This window comes from Myxine glutinosa, chromosome 8 (assembly GCF_964187855.1).
Source record: "Myxine glutinosa chromosome 8, kmMyxGlut1.1, whole genome shotgun sequence".
Classification (NCBI taxonomy): domain Eukaryota; kingdom Metazoa; phylum Chordata; class Myxini; order Myxiniformes; family Myxinidae; genus Myxine; species Myxine glutinosa.
This window is the reverse complement of record NC_136268.1, coordinates 62,270,411-62,291,541: the sequence shown is the minus strand read 5'-3', so window position 1 is coordinate 62,291,541 and position 21,131 is coordinate 62,270,411. Positions and strand designations below refer to the sequence as shown.

At 46.3% G+C, this 21,131-nt stretch overlaps 1 protein-coding gene across 2 annotated transcripts in view; it reads left to right on the top strand.

Moving 5' to 3' along the window:
* The first annotated feature begins 13,566 nt into the window (after nucleotides 1-13,566).
* LOC137432531 (zinc finger CCHC domain-containing protein 7) overlaps nucleotides 13,567-21,131 on the top strand; it is a 487,923-nt gene continuing 480,358 nt past the window's right edge. The window contains exons 1-2 of one of the 2 annotated variants that reach the window (XM_068124553.2): nucleotides 13,567-13,587; nucleotides 18,821-19,695. In XM_068124553.2, the coding sequence (XP_067980654.2) occupies nucleotides 18,867-19,695 (829 nt within the window). In that variant the 5' untranslated portion in view covers nucleotides 13,567-13,587; nucleotides 18,821-18,866. Of the gene's footprint in view, nucleotides 13,588-13,784; nucleotides 14,448-18,820; nucleotides 19,696-21,131 lie in introns of those variants that run through there. The other variant, XM_068124552.2, reaches the window with a different exon arrangement.

Here is a 21,131-nt window from a genome sequence, read left to right as displayed (position 1 = left end):
AGACCCATGTGGAGTTTGCCAGAGTGAAAGAAAACATGTTTGATCGGTGGTGTGAGTCAAAAGGAGTCGGGAAAGACTTCGAAACATTGCGGGACTTGATCCTGGTGGAGGAATTCTAGCAGTGTGTCCACGAGGACATCAAAGTGTACCTGCAGGAAAAGAAAGTACCAAAGTTGTGGGACGCAGCCACCATGGCAGATGATTATGCCTTAACCCACCGAATAGGGGTCCACAAACCTAACTCCTCGCCTAGACTTCAGCAGGGGAGTTATGGAACACCCGGTGCGGAGAACGACCTTACATGGCGGCGGCCTCGAGATGATTATGGGGACAACTATGATACCCCAACGGTTAGAAATCCGAGGGCTACGGGCCCAAGACAAACTTATTTTTCGGGGGGCTCAAGGCCGACCCCGAGGTTCTCCCCCGGGCCTACTTGTGCTTTTTGCCATAAAACTGGACACTTGATGTCCCAATGTTACCTCCGAAAAAGGGAGAACCCGGAACGGAATCAGTCTAGTGCGACTCCGAATGCACTGGCAAGTGTGAGAAATCATTCTTGGAGAGCAGAGCTGGGGGAAGATTCCCCTGGCAAAGGTACGGCGTCCCGGGAGAACCTTGTTCAGGAGGGCTACAAACATTTCATTTCAGAGGGGTTCGTGTCGCTGGATGGCGACCCGAGTAACCAGAAACCAGTTAGGGTATTGAGGGACACAGGAGCCCACCAATCGTTGATGCTGGAGGGCATTTTGCCATTGTCGGAGAAGACGGCAACTGGGGTTAGTGTGCTTTTACAGGGGGTCGGGGGCTATGTTAAAGCTCCGCTTCATGTCATCCAGTTGAGTTCTGAGTTGGTATCCGGGCCAGTCACTGTAGGCTTACAAGCCACCCTTCCTGTGGAGGGAATCTCTTTTATTATCGGGAATGATTTGGCCGGGGGGCGAGTTTCGGGTAATCCAATAATGGTGGACAAGCCCAGTAAGGAAAATAACACCACTCGGTTAGAGATGGAGATTCCGGGTATCTTTCCATCCTGTGCAGTGACTCGGGCTATGGGTAGAAAGCACGCGGAAGAGAAGGAGGAAGAAAGAGAGGGGGAGTTGGAACCCTTAGAGGTACGGGAAGACAACTCGGAAAAGGGAAATAACCAGGGGAGGGATTCCCAGGAATTTCGAGAAATTGTAGCGTCTGGAACGCAAGGGGACGTGGAGTGTCCGTCGGAGACCGCGGAGAACGAAGTGGAGCAAACCGCGCTGGTCCGAAGGAGACTAGTGGAAGAACAACACGAAGACTCGGAGATCCAGAGGTTAATTGAGAAAGCCGTTATGGAAGAAGAGGCTACGAAGATACCTGTGGGGTATTTCATGAAGGGGGAAACCCTAATGAGGAAATGGAGGCCCCCGGAGGTGCCCGCAGACGATGAGTGGAAAGTTCACTATCAGATTGTGGTGCCACCGCTGTACCGGAAGGAGATCTTGAGTTTGGCACATGAGACCCCTTGGGCCGGGCACCTGGGAGTGAACAAGACCTGTGACAGGATATTGGTACATTTTTTCTGGCCGGGACTGCAACGGGATGTGGCGGAGTTCTGCAAGTCCTGCCATTCTTGTCAGCTGGTGGGAAAGCCGAATCAAAAAATCCCACCCGCCCCGTTAAAGCCAATTCCAGCTTTTGAAGAGCCATTCAGCCGAGTCATTGTGGACTGTGTGGGCCCTTTACCCAAAACCAAAGCTGGACATCAATACTTACTGACCATCATGTGCGCGTCCACCAGGTTCCCCGAGGCAGTGCCTCTGAGGAAAATAACGGCGGCAGTTATTGCAAAGGCCTTGATTAAATTTTTCACTTGGGTTGGTCTACCTAAGATCATTCAATCGGATCAGGGATCCAATTTCATGTCCACACTGTTCCAGCAAGTGGTACACCTGTTGGGGCTGGAACAAGTAAGATCCAGCGCCTACCATCCCGAGAGCCAAGGGGCCCTGGAAAGGTTTCACCAGACTTTAAAGAATATGATCCGAACGTATTGTTTTGAATGTGCCAAGGATTGGGATGAAGGGATACCCCTATTGTTGTTTGCGGCGAGGGAGTCCGTGCAGGATTCCTTGGGATTCAGTCCGTTTGAACTGGTGTTTGGACACGCAGTGCGGGGACCGTTGAAATTGGTGAAAGAACAGTGGTTACTACAGGAGTCCCGGACACCGATGGTGGAGTATGTGTCCACAGTAAAAAACCGATTGGCAAAGGCGTGTGAGGTGGCACGACGGAACTTGAGAAGGGCCCAGGGGAAAATGAAGGAGAGACATGACAAGACCTCGCAGATAAGGAATTTCAGTCCTCAGGACCGGGTGTTAGTATTGCTGCCCGTTCCAGGTCAGCCCCTCCAGGCTAGATATTTCGGTCCTTATGCAGTGGAGGAGAGGGTGAATGAGACAGACTACGTGGTGACCACTCCCGACCGACGAAAAAAGCGACAGTTGTGTCATGTCAACCGACTGAAGAAATATCATGAGAGGGAACCGGTGGAAGACGTAGTTCCTGTCTCACCGGTCGTACCGGTGACAATGGACGGAAACGCCGGTGTGAAGTTTGATAACTTGGATGACCAGGCCTGCCCCAAATTGACGAACACCGAAGTGTTGAATCATTTGGATGAGAAGTTAGGTCATTTAACAAGGGAACAGCAAGGACAACTGTCCAGCCTAATGTTCGAATTTAAACATTTGTTCACAGATGTACCTGGTCGTACGGACTTAGTATATCATGATATCGAGGTGGGGGAGGCCACTCCAGTGAAACAACACCCCTATCGGATGAACCCGGTGAAGATGGAGTACCTTCGGAAGGAGATGCAATATATTGTTGCGGATATGGGATTTGGCCTCCATATCCGCTTGTAAATATTCCCCTATTTCCCCAATACTCCCCAACTATCCCCAATCCCCCATTCCCTAGTCCCATTGTCTGTAAACAACACTCTGTAGAACCGACCTTCCCCTTTTTCCCCCATTAAATGTCGTGCCCAGGTTCACCGCATCTCACGTAGACAACTATAGGACATCTTGCTAGTTATTCTTAGTCTATGTCAGTTAAGGACTCGTTTCCATTAATTCTGACTCTTCGTTGCACCAGAATGTGATTGTATGGCACCAGTAGTGAGTTTAGGACCTCCCAATACCTGCCCACCACCTCATCTCTGCATCCTCCCATCATCTCATGGAACAACAACAACTACAACCACAGCGGGGGCGGCGCGGCCGCGGTGCGGGGAGTGGGCGTCCTCACTCCGGCTCGGTTAGCCGCCATGGCCCATGTGCTCCAGGTTACGGGGTTACCACGAAGGGGCTGGCTGTCAGCTCCTCGTCAAGGGCGGAGCCCGGTAACCCCCCCGCACCCAATGAGAAGCAACGGGCCGATTCCATCTGGGGCGGAGCTAACGAGCCGAGGGCGTGTCACTCCCCGCCGGATATACGCAGCGACTCACCGGATGTGAGGTGAGATGCGCCCCCAGCTTGGAGAGAGAAGTTGCCACCTCCGAGCGCTGAATACCTCCCCGCATCTACTGGACCGGACCGGGTCGATTCTGTCCCTGAGCCAAGGTGCACCTTGAGCCATCGACTACCCGCTTTCCTTGCCATCAATCCCCGTGTGAGTCAGTTTTGTCCTGTTTATCTGTCGTCTGTCGGGGCTATTATAAGACCGTAATTAAGTGCCTATCTTACTATGCTGTCTCTCTCATCCCTGTAATCTGACCTTCCGCAATATTATAACCTCCTCCGGAGGTCTTGAGAACTGAACCCTTGGTGTCGTGTCATTTTAACCCAGCCGTTGTGTCCTTTTCCTCAATTGATTTAGCGTAGCGCGACTCGGCAAACGTTCGAGTATAATCGGGTAAACGTGCAGACGCGGTCATACCAAACCGCTCGGTAAACCAACATCCACAACCGCGTCTGTAACAATATGTTGGACAATGACATCATCTAACCAAGCAACAGTGAATGGAGCTCCCCATGTGTGTTGGTTCCGAAACCCGATGGCAGCTTCCGGTGTTGTACAGATTTAAAACGGGTGAATGCAGTGACCAAGACCGACTCCTATCCGCTCCCGAGGATTGACGACTGTATTGATCGAATAGGCCCAGCTAAATTTGTTACCAAATTTGACTTGCTGAAAGGGTATTGGCAGATCCCTCTTACCGATAGAGCCAAAGAAATCTCAGCTTTGGTCACTCCGAATGGGTTATATCAGTACAAGGTCCTCCCTTTTGGGTTGAAGAACGGGCCGGCTACATTTCAACGACTGATTAATAGGCTCATTGCAGACCTGGAGGGGGTGGAGGCATATCTGGATGATGTAATCATCCACACCATGACCATGGAAGACCACATTAAGCAAATCCATGCATTTTTTCAGACGATGTCCGAGGCAGGTCTGACCATCAACTTAGCCAAGAGTGAATTTGTAAGAGCACAGGTAGTGTTCCTCGGCCATGTAGTAGGGCAGGGTCAAGTACAACCAGTGACCGCCAAGGTAGAAGCTATCGATCGCTTCCAAGTCCCAAAGGGGAAGAAAGAGCTGATGAGATTCTTAGGTATGGCGGGGTGGTACCGGCGGTTCTGTAAGAATTTTTCGGATGTGGTAGCCCCTTTAACGAGTTTGTTGAGAAAGGAGACCCCATTCGTTTGGGATGGCAAATGTCAGGCGGCCTTTGCCCATGTCAAAGCGATACTAATGAGCTCTCCGGTCCTAACCGCTCCGGACTTTCAGGCACCTTTCAAGTTGGCCGTAGATGCAAGCGATGTGGGGGCTGGAGCGGTCTTGTTACAGGAAGATGAGGATGGGGTGGACCACCCCGTGTGCTACTACTCCAAAAAGTTCAATAAACATCAGGCAAATTATGCCACCGTGGAGAAAGAGACCCTGGCTCTCCTGCTAGGGCTTCAACATTATGAGGTGTATTTAGGAATCACGTCCTTTCCCATAAAGGTCTTTACGGATCACAACCCCTTAACCTTCATTCAAAGAATGAAAAATAAAAATCAGAGGTTGATGAGATGGAGTTTGGCTTTGCAGGGGTTCAACTTGGAAATTGAACATGTACGGGGCCGGGACAATGTCGTGGCGGACGCTTTGTCCAGATTGAGTTAATCTGGGGGGGTGGGGGGGGGTTGAGTTATCTGGTTTGTTTCTCCAAATTGGCCGGCAAAGAAAGTTTTCGCTGGGTTCAAACTTTCTTTCTTGAAGGGGGGGAGTGTTACATATTTATGTGAATGTATGTGAATTACCATTCAGGTCTTTGCTTATCCGTGTGTATTATATTAAGGGTTGTTGTGGTTGGAGGGTCAGGAGCCCTTCTGAAATAGTGGCCGGAAACGGAAGTGACCGGAAAACGGGAGAGGAAAAGACACGAGGAAAAAGGACGGGTATTCTTCTCTTCTTCCTCGCCCCGCTCCGACGAAAGGGGGGATTGATTGAGCCGTGTGGAAAAGCGGCGTTCCCGAGCCTGTCTGGCGAGAGGAGTTACCGGGACGGATACCTGCCCGGTGGACGTCAAACTGTCGTGTGGCCGTGCACCGACCCAGCGTTTGGCGCCGTTCGCGACACCGTCAAAAAAGACGCGTACGGGTTGCCCGTTGGGGCCTAACACGCCTTGCAAGCGGCGTGGGGTTTGGCTTGCTTTCCCGTACCCGCTTCGCGTGGCCACGAGGGGCTGCAGCCGGGGTGCCTGGTACTGGTAGCGGTACGATACCTGCCCGGTGGAAACACGTCCACCCGGGGTTCGTTCAACCGCCCGAGTGCGGCGACGCCGACCATCATCTTGGTCAGGAGGGGCCCAGAGACATTGTGCGGGACCGAGACCAAAAGGGGGTCGTGAGTACTCACCGGGACACACATATATAAGATGGCCATCTTAATCATAGGGAATTGATTGTGGATTGAGAATTGTGGATGGTTGTGTATTGTTGATTGCTCGGGGAAAATCTCCGTGGTTGTGTCATTGAAATTGTATGGTATCATTACCATTGAAATATATCCTTGAACATCAGTTGTCTCTTGGGTGAAATTCATATGGATTGCGTGGCGAAAGCGCATATATAATACAGCTTTCTGGCGAAGTTCCTCTCACGGTCCGGGGGTCACCGAGACCAGGTATTCACCGAGGGGACCACGTAACAGTGTGCAGATGAGCTTGACGGGGAGATTGGTGTAATGACGGCTGAGATGGGCTGGACATTTGGTGCGGATGAGGGAAGAGAGATTGGCAAAGAGAGCGGATAGGTTGAAGGAACAAAGTAGGAGGAAAAGAGGTGGACCACGGTTGAGATGGGAGGATTGTGTGAAGAAGCATATCAATAAGGTGGGGTGGTGGGAGAGTGGAGAGAGTTGGCTGAGAATAGAGGGGAGTGGAGGAGTATGTGGTCAAGGCAGGGCAGGAGCTTGGTGCCATCGGAAGAGGAGGAAGAGGAGAACAACAACTCGGAGCACTCGGGTCAGGTCTTGAGCACAAACTAAACCGCCCCCACCCCACCCCATTCACCCCCCATTTCCACCCTGCGAGGATGGGGAGATGAGTTGCGTGGGAAGGAAGGAGAAGCTGATATTCCAGGCATTAACCCTTTTTGTCCGATGAAGGGTCAAAACGTCAACTTCTCCTTGCTTCCTATGGTGTCATCCATACCTCTATTAACACCCTGTTCATTTCATCCATAATTCCCACTGAATAAGTAAATGGCATTAATGGTAAAGGCATTTGGTTTTTATGACGTCGATGAGGCTTGCTTGCACTTTGAAGAGGCCCAACATTTTTTTCTGTTCACATTTTACTGACTCCAAAGGTTATGCTTTGTCAACATTAAATATTGAAATACTCAACCCAAGAATAACAATAGAGATTCCTTCCCCTTGTACACAATTTGGTAACACATAAACTGTTGGCTGTGCTGGCATTTCCTGGCTCAACCATCCTTCAGGAAAATGATCCTGATGTCGCTCACACGAGCTGTGAAGGACACAACAACAAGCGATCATCTTTATGGGCAATTTGAAATCACAATCATTTGTTTGCAGAAGGCATCACCATTGTCCCTTAAGTCTTCCAAAGACATTTTTAACAATTACTCTCGCAGGTACAGTTTAAAGGTAAATCTTCCCGTGTCCAGAAAATGCTTCATCGGCCATGCCTGTAATAGATATAAGCATGCTGCCCAATAACGCAATAGCCATTGTATCGCCGAGTAATGTCCTCTATCTAGTTTGGGGGAAAACGAAACTTTCGAAAAGAGAGAAAATAGCTTAGGGTATCTAAGCACAAGCACATCACTCCCTGAGAAGCCAACTCACTTCCCAAAACAGGACCTTCCCCTCCACAACAATGTACAATAAGAATGAATCCCACCTTTTTCCACTGAAGTAGTCATGGATGCCATTCTTCGGTTCCAATAATTACTCCCGCCTGGGAGTAATGGATTCGATCGTGTCTGTGTCTGTGTGTGTGTGTGTGTGTGTGTGTGTGTGTGTGTGTGTGTGTGCGTGTGTGTGTGTGCGTGTGCGCGTGTGCGTGTGCGTGTTCATGTGTTTGTGAACAAGATATCTGGAAAAGTTCTGAACGGATTTGGATGAAAGTTGGTGGGATGATTGCCCTTGGGGCTTGGGATAAGGAAGAATTGATTAGTTTTTGGTGAAGCTCAGGATATTATTCCGGATCCAGGAATTTTTTGAAGGATTGTTTACCATTGGAAGATAGGGCTCATTTTTTTAAACATTATCTTCTATATAGTCGATATTTAACATTGTGATATGAAAATAGTTTTCATATTTGTTGTAAATGTAGTTTAAACTCGTGGTTATGCGTTAGAGCGGTGTATTTTGTTAGCAGCGTCGTCTTCAAGGTTCTTTTTTTTTCTTTCTAATAAAGACATATTCTGTCATTTTAAAACCATCAAAGTGTGTATTCGGTTTCCCCGTTTCATAAAATGTATCGATTGATACGTATAATGCTTTTAAATCGTTTTTTGTCTTTTCTTTTTTTACCTCTGAAGAGATATCAACATTTACCTCAGCGAATGTCAATCGCGGTGTCAGTATTTGATGAACTTATAAAGACTTAGGTGAGTTATAAGTGTGACCAGCATGTGCACGGGATTCTTCCCAGAAGAATGAATGGTCGCATTAGCTTGTACGACTTAAAATGAGCGAGTTTTGTTTTCACGTTTGGGCCAGTTTTGCATGTTGTATCCCTAAGGAATGAAACGAACGTTTTTCCTGGCTTACAATTTTATTTGAAGTCACACATGCCTCAAAATACACTCACTTATATAGAATTGAACGCTGAATCCCAAAATGTAAGTGAAATTGCCTTGTTTTTTTTTTTTTTACATTATCTTCTATATATTCTAAATATATATCTGTGCAGTGTCTGTCTTGTGTTGTCTTGTCTTGTGTTGTCACTGAACTACTCCGTCAAACTTTTGTGAAATCGTACATTCCAACTTGACCCACGGCGGGAATATGCGCTCTACTGAGTGGCGTTCTAGTTGGGAATTGCATGCCATCACTGATGCATTTTCTGCCCTGTTCAAAACACATCACCATTCTAGCAAACTGTTCTGAGGTGGGAATTGGGATGCGTAAAGGTATCACAACTGCTACAATGGCATTGCAAACATCCCGCACCCATGGACCCGCTGTCTATTGACCAATACCAAACAAATGTCACACGGTCCTGCAGATTGAGTTTGTAGCAAGTTTCCACAGTGCCGTGCAACCTTCTTCCAGACAAGCATGTGTAAATAGTAGCAGGTGTCTCTCAGTCGCAGTACCTGTGCCAATTTGCAGCGCATGTAATTTTAGGTTACCTTGGACGTCCTAAATTTCTCCACCCTACTGTGTATGAGAAAGGGTGGCAGTGATTCTGCCCCACCACTCTGCAGACATCATGGCGGCTAGCATGTGCTCTTTTTATCAACACAGGTCAGCATTGGCTGCAAGATGCATCATTAATGGCAGATACTACTTATTAATACATAAAATCACTGCATAGTAAGTAAGCCAACTCAAAGCACAATGTTAAATTGACAAAATCTGTGCGCTGTCCCCCAAATATTCCGACAGGTCGCACAAGACCTGCCAGCAACCCTCTTATGGTGAAATTGCCAAAATCTAGGCTCCCTGCTCTCCTTCATTCCTCTTTTCTCCCGCCTCTGGAACAAACTCCCTCACTCTCTTCAATCCCACTCCTCCCTCCAGGTCTTTAAAACAGCTGTTCACCACCATCTCTTATCTTCCCCCATCCAAAACCTTGATCTTTTCTACCCCCGCTAATTCACCCCAAATCCACTTTTTTCTTGAAATACCGACTTCTTTCTTTCCTGGAAGTTCTAGCAGTGTCCATGTGTTTTATACCTCCCCCCCCTCCCCCCCGCCTCCGCCTTCCAATGCCTCCTCCCCCCGAGCCCGAGCCCTCCCACAGATCTCCCGATCTTCCCTCTCTCTCCCCATCTTGTCTCTCGCTCCCTTTATTGTATGTTTTGTGTGTCGGTGTTTTTTTTGTGTGATTGATGTTAGCTCTTACATGAGCCTCGATCTTGTATACAAAAAAAAAATGAAACACTACCCACACCTTCACCCACGTCGACCTGCAATCGAAACACAATTGTTGGAACGAACTCAAACATCTGAGCACGTGAGAACCACATGAACTTGCTAATGGAGACTACACGTATTGTACACGAACACCTCTTCTCCGCACCTCTCTGGTAACGTAATAAATGGTACATTCTATCAATGTTTTCAAAACTGGCATAATTTTCAACTTTGTCCATTTTTGATCATTATGGCTACCATCTATTTATTTAACAAATCTGAAAAGTAAATAAACAAGTTTAAAGTTTGAAAATGAGGACTAGGCCTATTTTTAAAAGGAGTTTTAAGGGTGGTGAACAGGTGATTTTTTTTTTTTTTTTAGCTGAACAGTTTCCTTATAGTCTTATAAACAAGAATCATGCTATTAGAGGTCATAGAAGTACCCCTAATTATTGAAAAATTTCCAAATTTTCTAACATCATACATGCCCCTCAATAACCGGAAGTAGAATTATTTGTTATAACTTTAATTTGCATCATTCTTTTGGGCTGAAATTTGGACAGGATATTCAGAATATCACTTCCTTTAAAATGATGAAGGCTTTTGTTTATATGAGTAGCCATTGTGGATTTATTGAAGGACAACCATGTTTTATCTGGTAATTGGCATAATTAGCTAATTAGTGAATATTTGACATAATTTCACAAAATCCTCTCATCAGGTAGTAGAGTAACACATGTATAATACATGTACCAAGTTTTGTGTGAAAAGAATGATAGGTGACATAGAAGATAGAAGTAGAAATGTGTTCTTTGTTTTTCCTTGTTTTTTATTGACGGTCTAATTTATGCAAATTATATGCATGTAATATGACAAAGAAGCGTTGAAACTGGTCTGAGAGCCAAGATTATATCTTTCAAGAAAAACTGGAAATTAGATACCTCTCAAAGGTACCTATGTAGTTTTCTCAATTTTTCACCAGTACTACACCCTTAAGTTTATAAAGAAAAAAAAAATCAATACTCTAGCAATGTATTATATGTTGCTTAAATTGAAAATCTATATTTGCCATCTCCATTATACTGTCTTTTTTTGTACACAAAGTCAAGGCTCATGTAAGAGCTAACACATTAAACACAAAAACATGCACAGGCACATAAAACATACAATGAAGGGAGCAGGAGACAGGAGGGGGAGGGAGAGGGAAGCACACAAGCACAACAACAGTAGAGAACAAGGACGTCGGTAGATCTGTGGAAGGGGGAGGGCTGGGGGAGGATAGGGTCAGGAGGAGGGAGGGAGGGGAATAAACGGTATAAAACAAATGAACACTACTCGGAATTTCAGGAATGAAAGAGGTGGATTTGGGGTGTATTAACGGGGGTAGAAAAGATCAAGGTTTTGGATGGGGGAAGATATGAGATGGTGGTGAACAGCTGTTTTAAAGATCTGGAGGGAGGAGAGGGATTGAAGAGAGTGTGAGAGTTTGTTCCAGAGGTGGAAAAAAAGAGGAATGAAGGAGTGAAGGTGAGCAGAGTGTCAGATCTGGAGAGGGTTGCTGGCAGATCTTGTGCGACCTGTCGGTGCACAGACAGATAGTTTCCTGCAGGAATATTTGGGGGACAGTGCACGGACAGAGCTGGGGGAGCGGCCGGAGAGGAGTCGGTAGAAGACAGAAAGACCACCAACCTGCCTGCGGTGAGAGAGTAAAAGGCCCTCAGAATCAGCTTCATCGCGGGAGATTCCAATGATTCTGAACGCTTTTGTTTCAACAGCGTGAAGCCGAGCTAGGTGTGAGGCAGGAGCACCAGCCCAGAGGGGAGAGCAGTATTCCATTGAGCTGCGGATGAAAGCTTTATATGAGGTGAGGAGCTCAGGTGTGCCAAGGAAGGATTTCGCACGACGGAGGATGCCCAGACGGTGACTGGCTTTGGAGGCCAGCTTGGAAATGTGGTTTTTCCAGGAAAGATCATGGCAGGTAGTGAGACCCAAAACCTTGAGTGACAGAACTTCTTGGAGAGGATTATTCAGAAAGTAGATGGGAGGGTTTTCCAGTCGGTCTTTTTGTAGAGACATAGTAAGAGTGTGAGATTTGTCAGGATTGAAAGACATGTTCCACTTGTTTGACCAGTCTGTGATTTTGTCCAGGTCTGCAGACAGTGAGGAGGCTGCAGACTGCCAATCTGAGGGATGAGGTATGGAGCGGCAGAGAGTGGAGTCATCAGCAAAGAGATAGAGAGGATTTTCCAGAGAGTCGGAGAGATCATTGATGAAGACCAGAAAAGGCACAGGGCCCAGAACACTGCCTTGGGGAACTCCATCCTGAACAGGAAGGGGACATGAGAGAAATCCATTCAGGGCCACACTTTGACTACGACCAGAGAGGAAGTCCGCAAGCCATGCGAGGAGATTTCCATGGATACCATAGGTGGAGGGTTTGGTGAGCAGAGCTGTGTGCCAGACTGTAACGAAGGCACGTGATATGTCGAGGGAGACAGCTCTGATTTCCTGTTTGGCATTGAGGCCCTCCATCCATTGTTGAGACAGCAGAAGCAACATGTCCAGAGTAGAGTGACCTGGTCTGAATCCAAATTGATGATCAGAGATCAAGCCATTGGAGAAGAGGAAGGATTTGAGATCCGAAGCAATGATGGATTCCATGACTTTGCTGATAATTGGGAGCAGGCTGATTGGTCTGTAGTTGCAAGGATCTGTTTTTGCACCTTTTTCGTGTAAAGCGGTAATGTTGGCTGATTTCCAAGCAGATGGCAGATGACCTTGAGCAAAATAGAGGGTGAAGAGAATAGAGAGAGGGTGTGAAAGAGCGGCAGAGCAGGATTTTAGGACCCGTGGGCTGATGCCGTCAGGTCCAGTTGCAGAATCAGAGTCGAGGTTTGACAGAAACTTTTCCACCTTGTCAGGAGAGAAGGACACAGAGTCCTGGAGCAGTTGGGTTCGACTGGGTACGGTGGGTACAGAGAGAGATGGGTTTGGGACACAAGATTTTTAGGCAAACACAGAGTTGAGGCATTCAGCTTTGTCATGTGCGGTGTCAACTGTGTAGCCATTTGAGGTCAGGGAGGGGATGGAGGGGGAACAAACACCAGAAACAGATTTGACCAGATGCCACCAGGATTTGGAGGAAGGAGACAGGTTTGAGAGTTCATTCTTGAGAGTAGAGATATTGTTTCCTGGCTCTCCTGAGGGTTGACACACACATTTGTCCGAGCTTGGTGGAAGGAAATCAGTTGGATTTGCCTTCCAAGAGGCAAAGGCAAGTTGTTTCAGGGCAACTGCCTCACCACAAGATTCAGTGTACCCACAACCCATTTTACATTCCCACCAACCCATTTTTCATTCCCACCAACCCGTTTTTCATTCCCACCAACCCATTTTTCATTCCCACCAACCCGTTTTTCATTCCCACCAACCCGTTTTTCATTCCCACCAACCCGTTTTTCATTCCCACCACCCCGATTTTCATTCCCACCAACCCGTTTTTCATTCCCACCAACCAGTTTTTCATTCCCACCAACCCGTTTTTCATTCCCACCAACCCGTTTTTCATTCCCACCAACCCATTTTTCATTCCCACCAACCCGTTTTTCATTCCCACCAACCCATTTTTCATTCCCACCAACCCGTTTTTCATTCCCACCAATCCGTTTTTCATTCCCACGAACCCATTTTTCATTCCCACCAACCCGTTTTTCATTCCCACCAACCCGTTTTTCATTCCCACCAACCCGTTTTTCATTTCCACCAACCCGTTTTTCATTCCCACCAACCCGTTTTTCATTCCCACCAACCCGTTTTTCATTCCCACGAACCCAATTTTCATTCCCACCAACCCAGTTTTCATTCCCACCAACCCGTTTTTCATTCCCACCAACCCGTTTTTCATTCCCACGAACCCATTTTTCATTCCCACCAACCCGTTTTTCATTCCCACCAACCCGGTTTTCATTCCCACCAACCCGTTATTCGTCGCCTTCAACTTGCCATGTATGTACACACATATATAGACGAAGTGGAGCAGAGGTGGTTTGATTATTTTAAATTTTCACAGGATTGGATAATGTGGACCATCATACGTTTTTCACACCAGAGTTGACCAGGACAAGAGGTCGTTCACTCAAGCTGAGTAACTTTTATTTTAACATGAAAATCAGAGAGTGTGCTTTTTCTGTCCGTTGTAGATAAATAATTGGAATTCTCCTCCTGGTCACGTGATTGAGACAAGCACGTTAAAGCAGTTTTAAGTCTGCGCTCGAGAAGCATTGGATGGTCCGACCATCACCTTGGCGTTTAACCCATCGGCCGATATGACATTCTTACTATGTTAGAGTTAAAGACACTGTGAAGAGGGGCGCATAAGCTACGCTTTTCGTCTCAAGTGCAGTAAGAACCAGTAACTGTAAGTAATCCTGCTACAATTAGTTTTAGCCAGACTCGGCAAAGATCACGAACCATAGGTTGGCAACACTCGCACGGGATTTAATGGGCCGAAAAAAGCCTCCTGAGTTGAAGATTCTTTCAAGGAAACATCCACTGTACTGTACAGTACATACAGTGTATTCTAAAAAAACCGAGTAAATTGACGTCATCATATACCCCGTGACCCCGCACCAGGTCGATGCGCATGCGCAGTGTGTTCCGCGTGGTTCTGCCGGCGTTCTTGAGATATATTTTTCCGGCATTGGTCAGGTTGTCGATTAAATATGATATTCAGCCGCTGCACGACTATTGCGCAGTTTGTCGGAGAGTTATTGAGGCTTCCAGTCCTCGGCCCAGGCTTCCCCGGGCATCCGAACGCAAGCAAGAGGCTCCCACGTGTTTAAACCGGGCCTGCTGAGTTTAGTTGGGTCAGTGCTGCGCGTGCTTGTATAAATACTTCCTGTTTGGTGTTTGGTGTGCTGTCGTTCTACTTCTAGCGCGATCTTATTGCTTATCTTGGTAGTTAGTGTTAATAATAGTGGCACGAGTCAGTTGGGTATTCATTTCTTGTGCCTTCTTTATGTTCACGAATTATTGTCAAAGTGGTGTCTTGTATATTATCCCGTTACATATATCTTCCTCCTTCCCCAATAAATCCCCCTTCACCAACAGTAACACTCAACAGATCCCCCTTCACCAACACTCAACAGATCCCCCTTCACCAATAAATCTCCCTTCTCCTTCACCAATAGATCCCCATTCCCCAATAGATCCCCATTCCCCAATAGATCCACTTTCCCCCAATAGATCCACTTTCCCCCAATAGATCCACTTTCCCCCAATAGATCCACTTTTCCCCAATAGATCCACTTTTCCCCAATAGATCCACTTTCCCCCAATAGATCCACTTTTCCCCAATAGATCCACTTTTCCCCAATAGATCCACTTTTCCCCAATAGATCCACTTTTCCCCAATAGATCCACTTTTCCCCAATAGATCCACTTTTCCCCAATAGATCCACTTTTCCCCAATAGATCCACTTTTCCCCAATAGATCCACTTTTCCCCAATAGATCCACTTTTCCCCAATAGATCCACTTTTCCCCAATAGATCCACTTTTCCCCAATAGATCCACTTTTCCCCAATAGATCCACTTTTCCCCAATAGATCCACTTTTCCCCAATAGATCCACTTTTCCCCAATAGATCCACTTTTCCCCAATAGATCCACTTTTCCCCAATAGATCCACTTTTCCCCAATAGATCCACTTTTCCCCAATAGATCCACTTTTCCCCAATAGATCCACTTTTCCCCAATAGATCCACTTTTCCCCAATAGATCCCCTTTTCCCCAATATATCCCCTTTTCCCCCCAATAGATCCACTTTTCCCCAATAGATCCCCTTTTCCCCAATATATCCCCTTTTCCCCCCAATAGATCCCCCTTTCCTCCAATATAACCCCTTTTTCCCCAATATATCCCCTTTTCCCCAATATATCCTCTTTATCCCCAATATATCCCCTTTCCCCCCAATATAATCCCTTTTCCCCCCAATATATCCCCCTTCCCCAATTGATCCCTTTGCCTCAATTGATCCCCTTTTCCCAAATAGATCCCCCTTCCCCAATTGATCCCCCTTCCCCAATTGATCCCTTTGCCTCAATTGATCCCCTTTCCCCAATATATCCCCCTCCCCAATAGACCCCATCCTCCTCCCCAACGGACCCCGTCCCCCGTCCCCCTCCCCAACGGACCCCGTCCCCTCCCCAACGGACCCCGTCCCCCTCTCCAATATACCCCGTCCGCCTCCCCAATATGCCCGGTCCCCAACCCCAATAGATGCCCCTTTTTTTGTATACAAGATTGAGGCTCATGTAAGAGCTGACATTAATGACAAAAAAAAAAAAACAGACACAAAAGACATAATAAAGGGAGTGGGAGACAAGATGGGGAGAGAGGGGGAAGCACACACGTACATCATTTGAGAGCAGGGACATCGGGAGATCTGGGGGGGGGGGGGGGGGGGGTAGAGGTAAAAACACGTGGACACAGCTAGGACTTCCAGGAAAGAAGTCGGTATTTCAGAAAAGTGGATCTGGGGTGAATTAACGGGGGTAGAAAAGATCAAGGTTTTGGATGGGGGAAGATAAGAGATGGTGGTGAACAGCTGTTTTAAAGACATGGAGGGAGGAGTGGGATTGAAGAGAGTGAGGGAGTTTGTTCCAGAGGCGGGAGAAAAGAGGAATGAAAGAGTAAAGGTGAGCAGAGAGTCTTGATTTTGGCAGTTTCACCAGAAGAGGGTTGCTGGCAGATCTTGTGCGACCTGTAGGAGTATTTGGGGTACAGATTTCGGGGACCTTCCCCAAAAGATGTCTACTATCCCCACACATGGGTGGGCCTCAGGAGATGGAGCGGAGATCTATTTAGGTCATGTGTGTATGTGTGTATTAGTGTGCTGCAAGTGCACTCCAGTTGAATATATATATATATATATATATATTTTCACACACACACACAGCTCAGAAGGTATGGGTTAATTAGTGGAAGTAAGGCCTTTGCACTGTTTGAAATTGCCTAGTTTATCTGCCTCTGATGTCAACCACCTTCAAGTACACATGAAGTGTCTGATGAAATGACTTGTAAAGTCGGTGGTGCACTCAATTGCCAGTAAAAACAAAAAACAATCCTTCTCGTTGCACTGCCACGCCATGTACCATCATGGTGCCTAATAAGAGATGAAACCGTAGGCTTGGTTGAAGGCTCGGAGTAGGTTCTTTGCTTCGTGTGTGAAAAAGATGTACATGGAAATTGTAACTCGAACCACTCTCCGTATATTCACAAACATACACAGTTTGAAGGGGAACTGTTTGTGATTGCTATATAAGTTCGATGACTCATTAACATTCATGAACAATCAATCCATGCATGGAGTTCTCGAATGAATTCAGATACATACTGCAATTTATTTGCAACAATAAACAGGGTTTGTTTCAGAGTAAGTTCCAAAATGATTTTGAATAAGTGGCATCAGCCTGTCTTGATGGCTTCATAATCACTCACAACATCCAGATGAGTATGCACCTTTCCATGAATGTTGAGGAAAATTTGCGAATGTTGAGGAAAATCCACGAATGTCGAAGAATATCCATGAATGCCAAGGAAAATCCTTGAATGTCGAGGAAAATCAGTGAATGTCGAGGTAAATCCGTGAATGTCGAGGAAAATCAGTGAATTTCGAGGAAAATCCGTGAATGTCGAGGAAAATCCGTGAATGTCGAGGAAAATCCGTGAATGTCGAGGAAAATCCGTGAATGTCGAGGAAAATCGGTGAATGTCGAGGAAAATCGGTGAATGTCGAGGAAAATCGGTGAATGTCGAGGAAAATCAGTGAATGTCGAGGAAAATCAGTGAATGTCGAGGAAAATCCGTGAATGTCGAGGAAAATCCATGAATGTCGAGGAAAATCCGTGAATGTCGAGGAAAATCCGTGAATGTCGAGGAAAATCCGTGAATGTCGAGGGAAATTTACGAAAGTGGGCAAAATGGGGATCGGTTATAGGTTCTCAGCGGTTCCTGATTCATGAAAAAGGCTGCGAATGGTCACACAGCAAAAGTCGGGGAATTGTTTCAATGGGGCAAAGAGGGATAGGTTATAGTTTCCCGGCGGTTGCTGATTCATAGGGGGGAATTTTTTAAAGTTTACAATGTTTACGACCGTGAATGCACAGTTTCACTGTTGCGGTGACATGTTGGTCACCGCAACACTTTCTCGAATCGCCTTCTCATTCTTCCATATGTTGCGAACGGTGGATTTGTTGACGCTGTCATGCCTGCTCAAAGAGGCCGCATTCTCTCCTCTCGAAAGCCGGTCGAGCAGCTCCACTTTCTGGCTCAGGCTCTTCACTTTCTTCTGCCTCTTGGTAGTCGATGCATCTCCGGCACTTGTCTTGCACTTAGAAGCCATGAAAAAAAAAAAACGGCTCGTGGAAATATTTTTTTGCTACTTAAAAAAACCACGAATACGCCGGACAAAGGGCCAATGTAGAAGCAGGTCTCATTTTGTCAATCGCGACTATGCGGAACCCACAAATGTTGGGACTGCGAATGTCGGGGTCTGACAGTATTATCATATAACGGAATGTGTGAATGGAGTTGTAACTCTGTGAAAATACATTATGTCTTTTAGCGAGTGAAGTTTGCATGTTGATGTTGCATTGATTGGTTGACTGACTGTCTGGAGGCAACTGAGGTTGTGGATCTACTGATTTAGGCAATTTACTGTTGCGGATCTATGACCGAGGTTGTGTATCTGCTGTTTGGAGAGGTTTTGGGCTGAAAGCATCGAAACCTCGAGGAGGAATGGTTCCCAGCTGATGATCCGTGCTGTCGGGAAACCAGTCAATTGCTGATGGGTTATGGTTCGTACTTTAGGTAAGGGAACTATGTTTTAAGTTTTGCAATTTAAATAAAGTTTAATATAGGATGTTGTGAAATTAACATCATTTACAGCAATCCTTGAAATTAGTGTGTGTGCGTGTGCGTGCGCGTGTGTACACCTGTTTGTGTGTGTGTTTGTCAATGGCATACATTTGGAAGAAAAAGTAAATATTTGTGTGCAGTTGTAATGAATTCATTTTAAAGTTACCATTGTACATTGTCCACGAATTCTTATTGGAAATGGTCCTTTGCTTCGTGCTTTGGTCACATAATGTCCCAGAATAATCACAGTGCCAGTTGGGATGAGTCAGTTAGTCCATTGTTTTAAAGCTGTTCCATTAATGTTGTTTTTCTTACTTCCAGTGAGTTGGCTGTGGAGGTGGAGGCAGGATTTGGATTGACCTGGAAAATGTTTGGAGGTTACAAGGATGCAGAGGCTTATGAAGATGCATTGTACCAGGGAGCATCACGTTCATCAACTGAGTCTGATGTGGATAGTGAGGCCGAATTCCACCTCTATGGCTTGGTGCATTATGCACAAGACCTTGGGATTTATAAAAAGCCTGATGATTCTGACATAACAGAAGGATCTGAAGAAGTGAAAAAACAAGGCCACTCCAGCAGTGACTTTACATGTTCTATAAACAGTTCTGCATCATCCAAAAAGTCATCATTAATGCTTCACAAGCCAGATATTATTTGTTTGGATTCCGAAGACAACAGTACAATAGTTATCGATTCGGATACAAGTGTGATAATGAATGTGTCAGAAAAGGAAATCTCTGCTGTTGAAGATGTGACCTGCAAAGAAAAAGTGCCACCCACACCTGAAGAATGTTCCAAGGAATTTGGTGATCAACATGTTCATTTGACAGAGTCTTTGGATACGAGTAAACAGCAGAACGAAGTTGTGCATGCATCCCAAAAAGAAAAATCCATAAGAGAAAAGAGAGAAAAGAAACAAAAGAGGGAAAAGAAACAAAAGAGAGAAAAGAAACAAAAGAGAGAAAAGACACAAAAGAGAGAAAAGACAGTTGCTGGTGGTAAGGGCAAGTGTCTGAGAGCTGGGAAGCGTGTCAAACAGTCTGATGTGGCACTTGCACTCCCAAGTAGCGACGAGGATTCGTCTTCAGTGCGGAGCTGGATGTTGCTGGAAGAAGAGTACGAGTTGGAAAGGTTGGAAGAGTTGGGCGAGTTGGACAGTGAAGACGATATATTGCTGAACGTTGTGCTGGGAGGTGAGTTTGGAATAAGACTTGCTGTTAAAGTATTTACTTTTGATGTTCAATAGTTGCCTTGAGGCCATTTTCAGGAAAAAGAAATGTTTTTTTTTTTGTTTTTTTTTTTTTGTTTTTTTTTACAAGATTGAGGCTCGTGGAAGAGCTAACATGGATCACAAAAAGACAAACTGACACATAAAACATGATAAAGGGAGCGGCAGACAAGATGGGGAGAGAGAGGGAAGCACACAAGTACAACATTTCAGAGCAGGGACATCGGGAGAACTGTGGGAAGGAGAGGGCTTTGGGGGAGGTGTGAGAGGTATAAAACATGTGGACACTGCAAGGACTTCCAGGAAAAAAGTCGGTATTTTAAAAAAGTGGAACTGGGGTGAATTAATGGGGGGTAGATAAGATCAAGGTTTTGGATGGGGGAAGATGAGAGATGGTGGTGAACAGCTGTTTTAAAGATCTGGAGGGAGGAGTGGGATTGAAGAGAGTGAGGGAGTTTGTTCCAGAGGTGGGAGAAAAGAGGAATGAAAGAGTGAAGGTGAATAGAGAGTCTTGGTTTTGGCAGTTTAACCATAAGAGGGTTGCAGGCAGATCTTGTGCGACCTGTAAGAATATTTGGGGGACAGAGCACAGATAGAGCTGGGGGAGCAAGGCCGGAGAGGAGTCTGTAGAAGACAGAAAGACCACCAACCTGCCAGCGGTCAGTGAGTGAAAGGTCCTCGGAGTTAGCTTCATCGCGGGAGATTCCAATGATTCTGAAAGCTTTGGTTTTAACAGCGTGAAGCCGAGCTAGGTGTGAGGCAGGAGCACCGGCCCAGAGGGGAGAACAGTATTCCATTGAGCTGCGGATGAAAGCCTTGTATGTGGTGAGGAGCTCAGGTGTGCCAAGTGTTACGTGCTCCTCCCCAAACCCCCTGGTCACGGTGTACCTCCGAGCCCCGAGAGGTGTCACGGCCGAAAGATGTGTTATTCTGTATGTCAAAGATCAATGGTGAAACCACACCAATTGTTACCAACAACCAGGTATTGTATTAAGATCACACAAGAACAACAGTACAACAACAATAGTAATCAATTGTACAACCAATATATATTTCCTATGATGGTACTATCAGGTTCGTACAATAAAACTCACTGTGCTCCAAGTGAGCGAAAAGAAGAACATTCCCAATGTCTCTATTCCCGCATCAAACCAAAGTCGTATTCCGGCATCAAGCCAAAGTCGTATTCCGGCATCAAGCCAAAGTCGTATTCCAGCATCAAGCCAAAGTCGTATTCCGGCATCAAGCCAAAGTCGATCCACTCCAGTGTGGATCCCGTTGAGTTGACAGACACAGTCACGCGGCCAAAGCTGCGCAAAGGCACCCTCAAGGCGACTGGGAAATCACACCCTCGGGTATGGACGTTCCACGGCTCCCACGAGGCGACCCGCAGATTTTCCA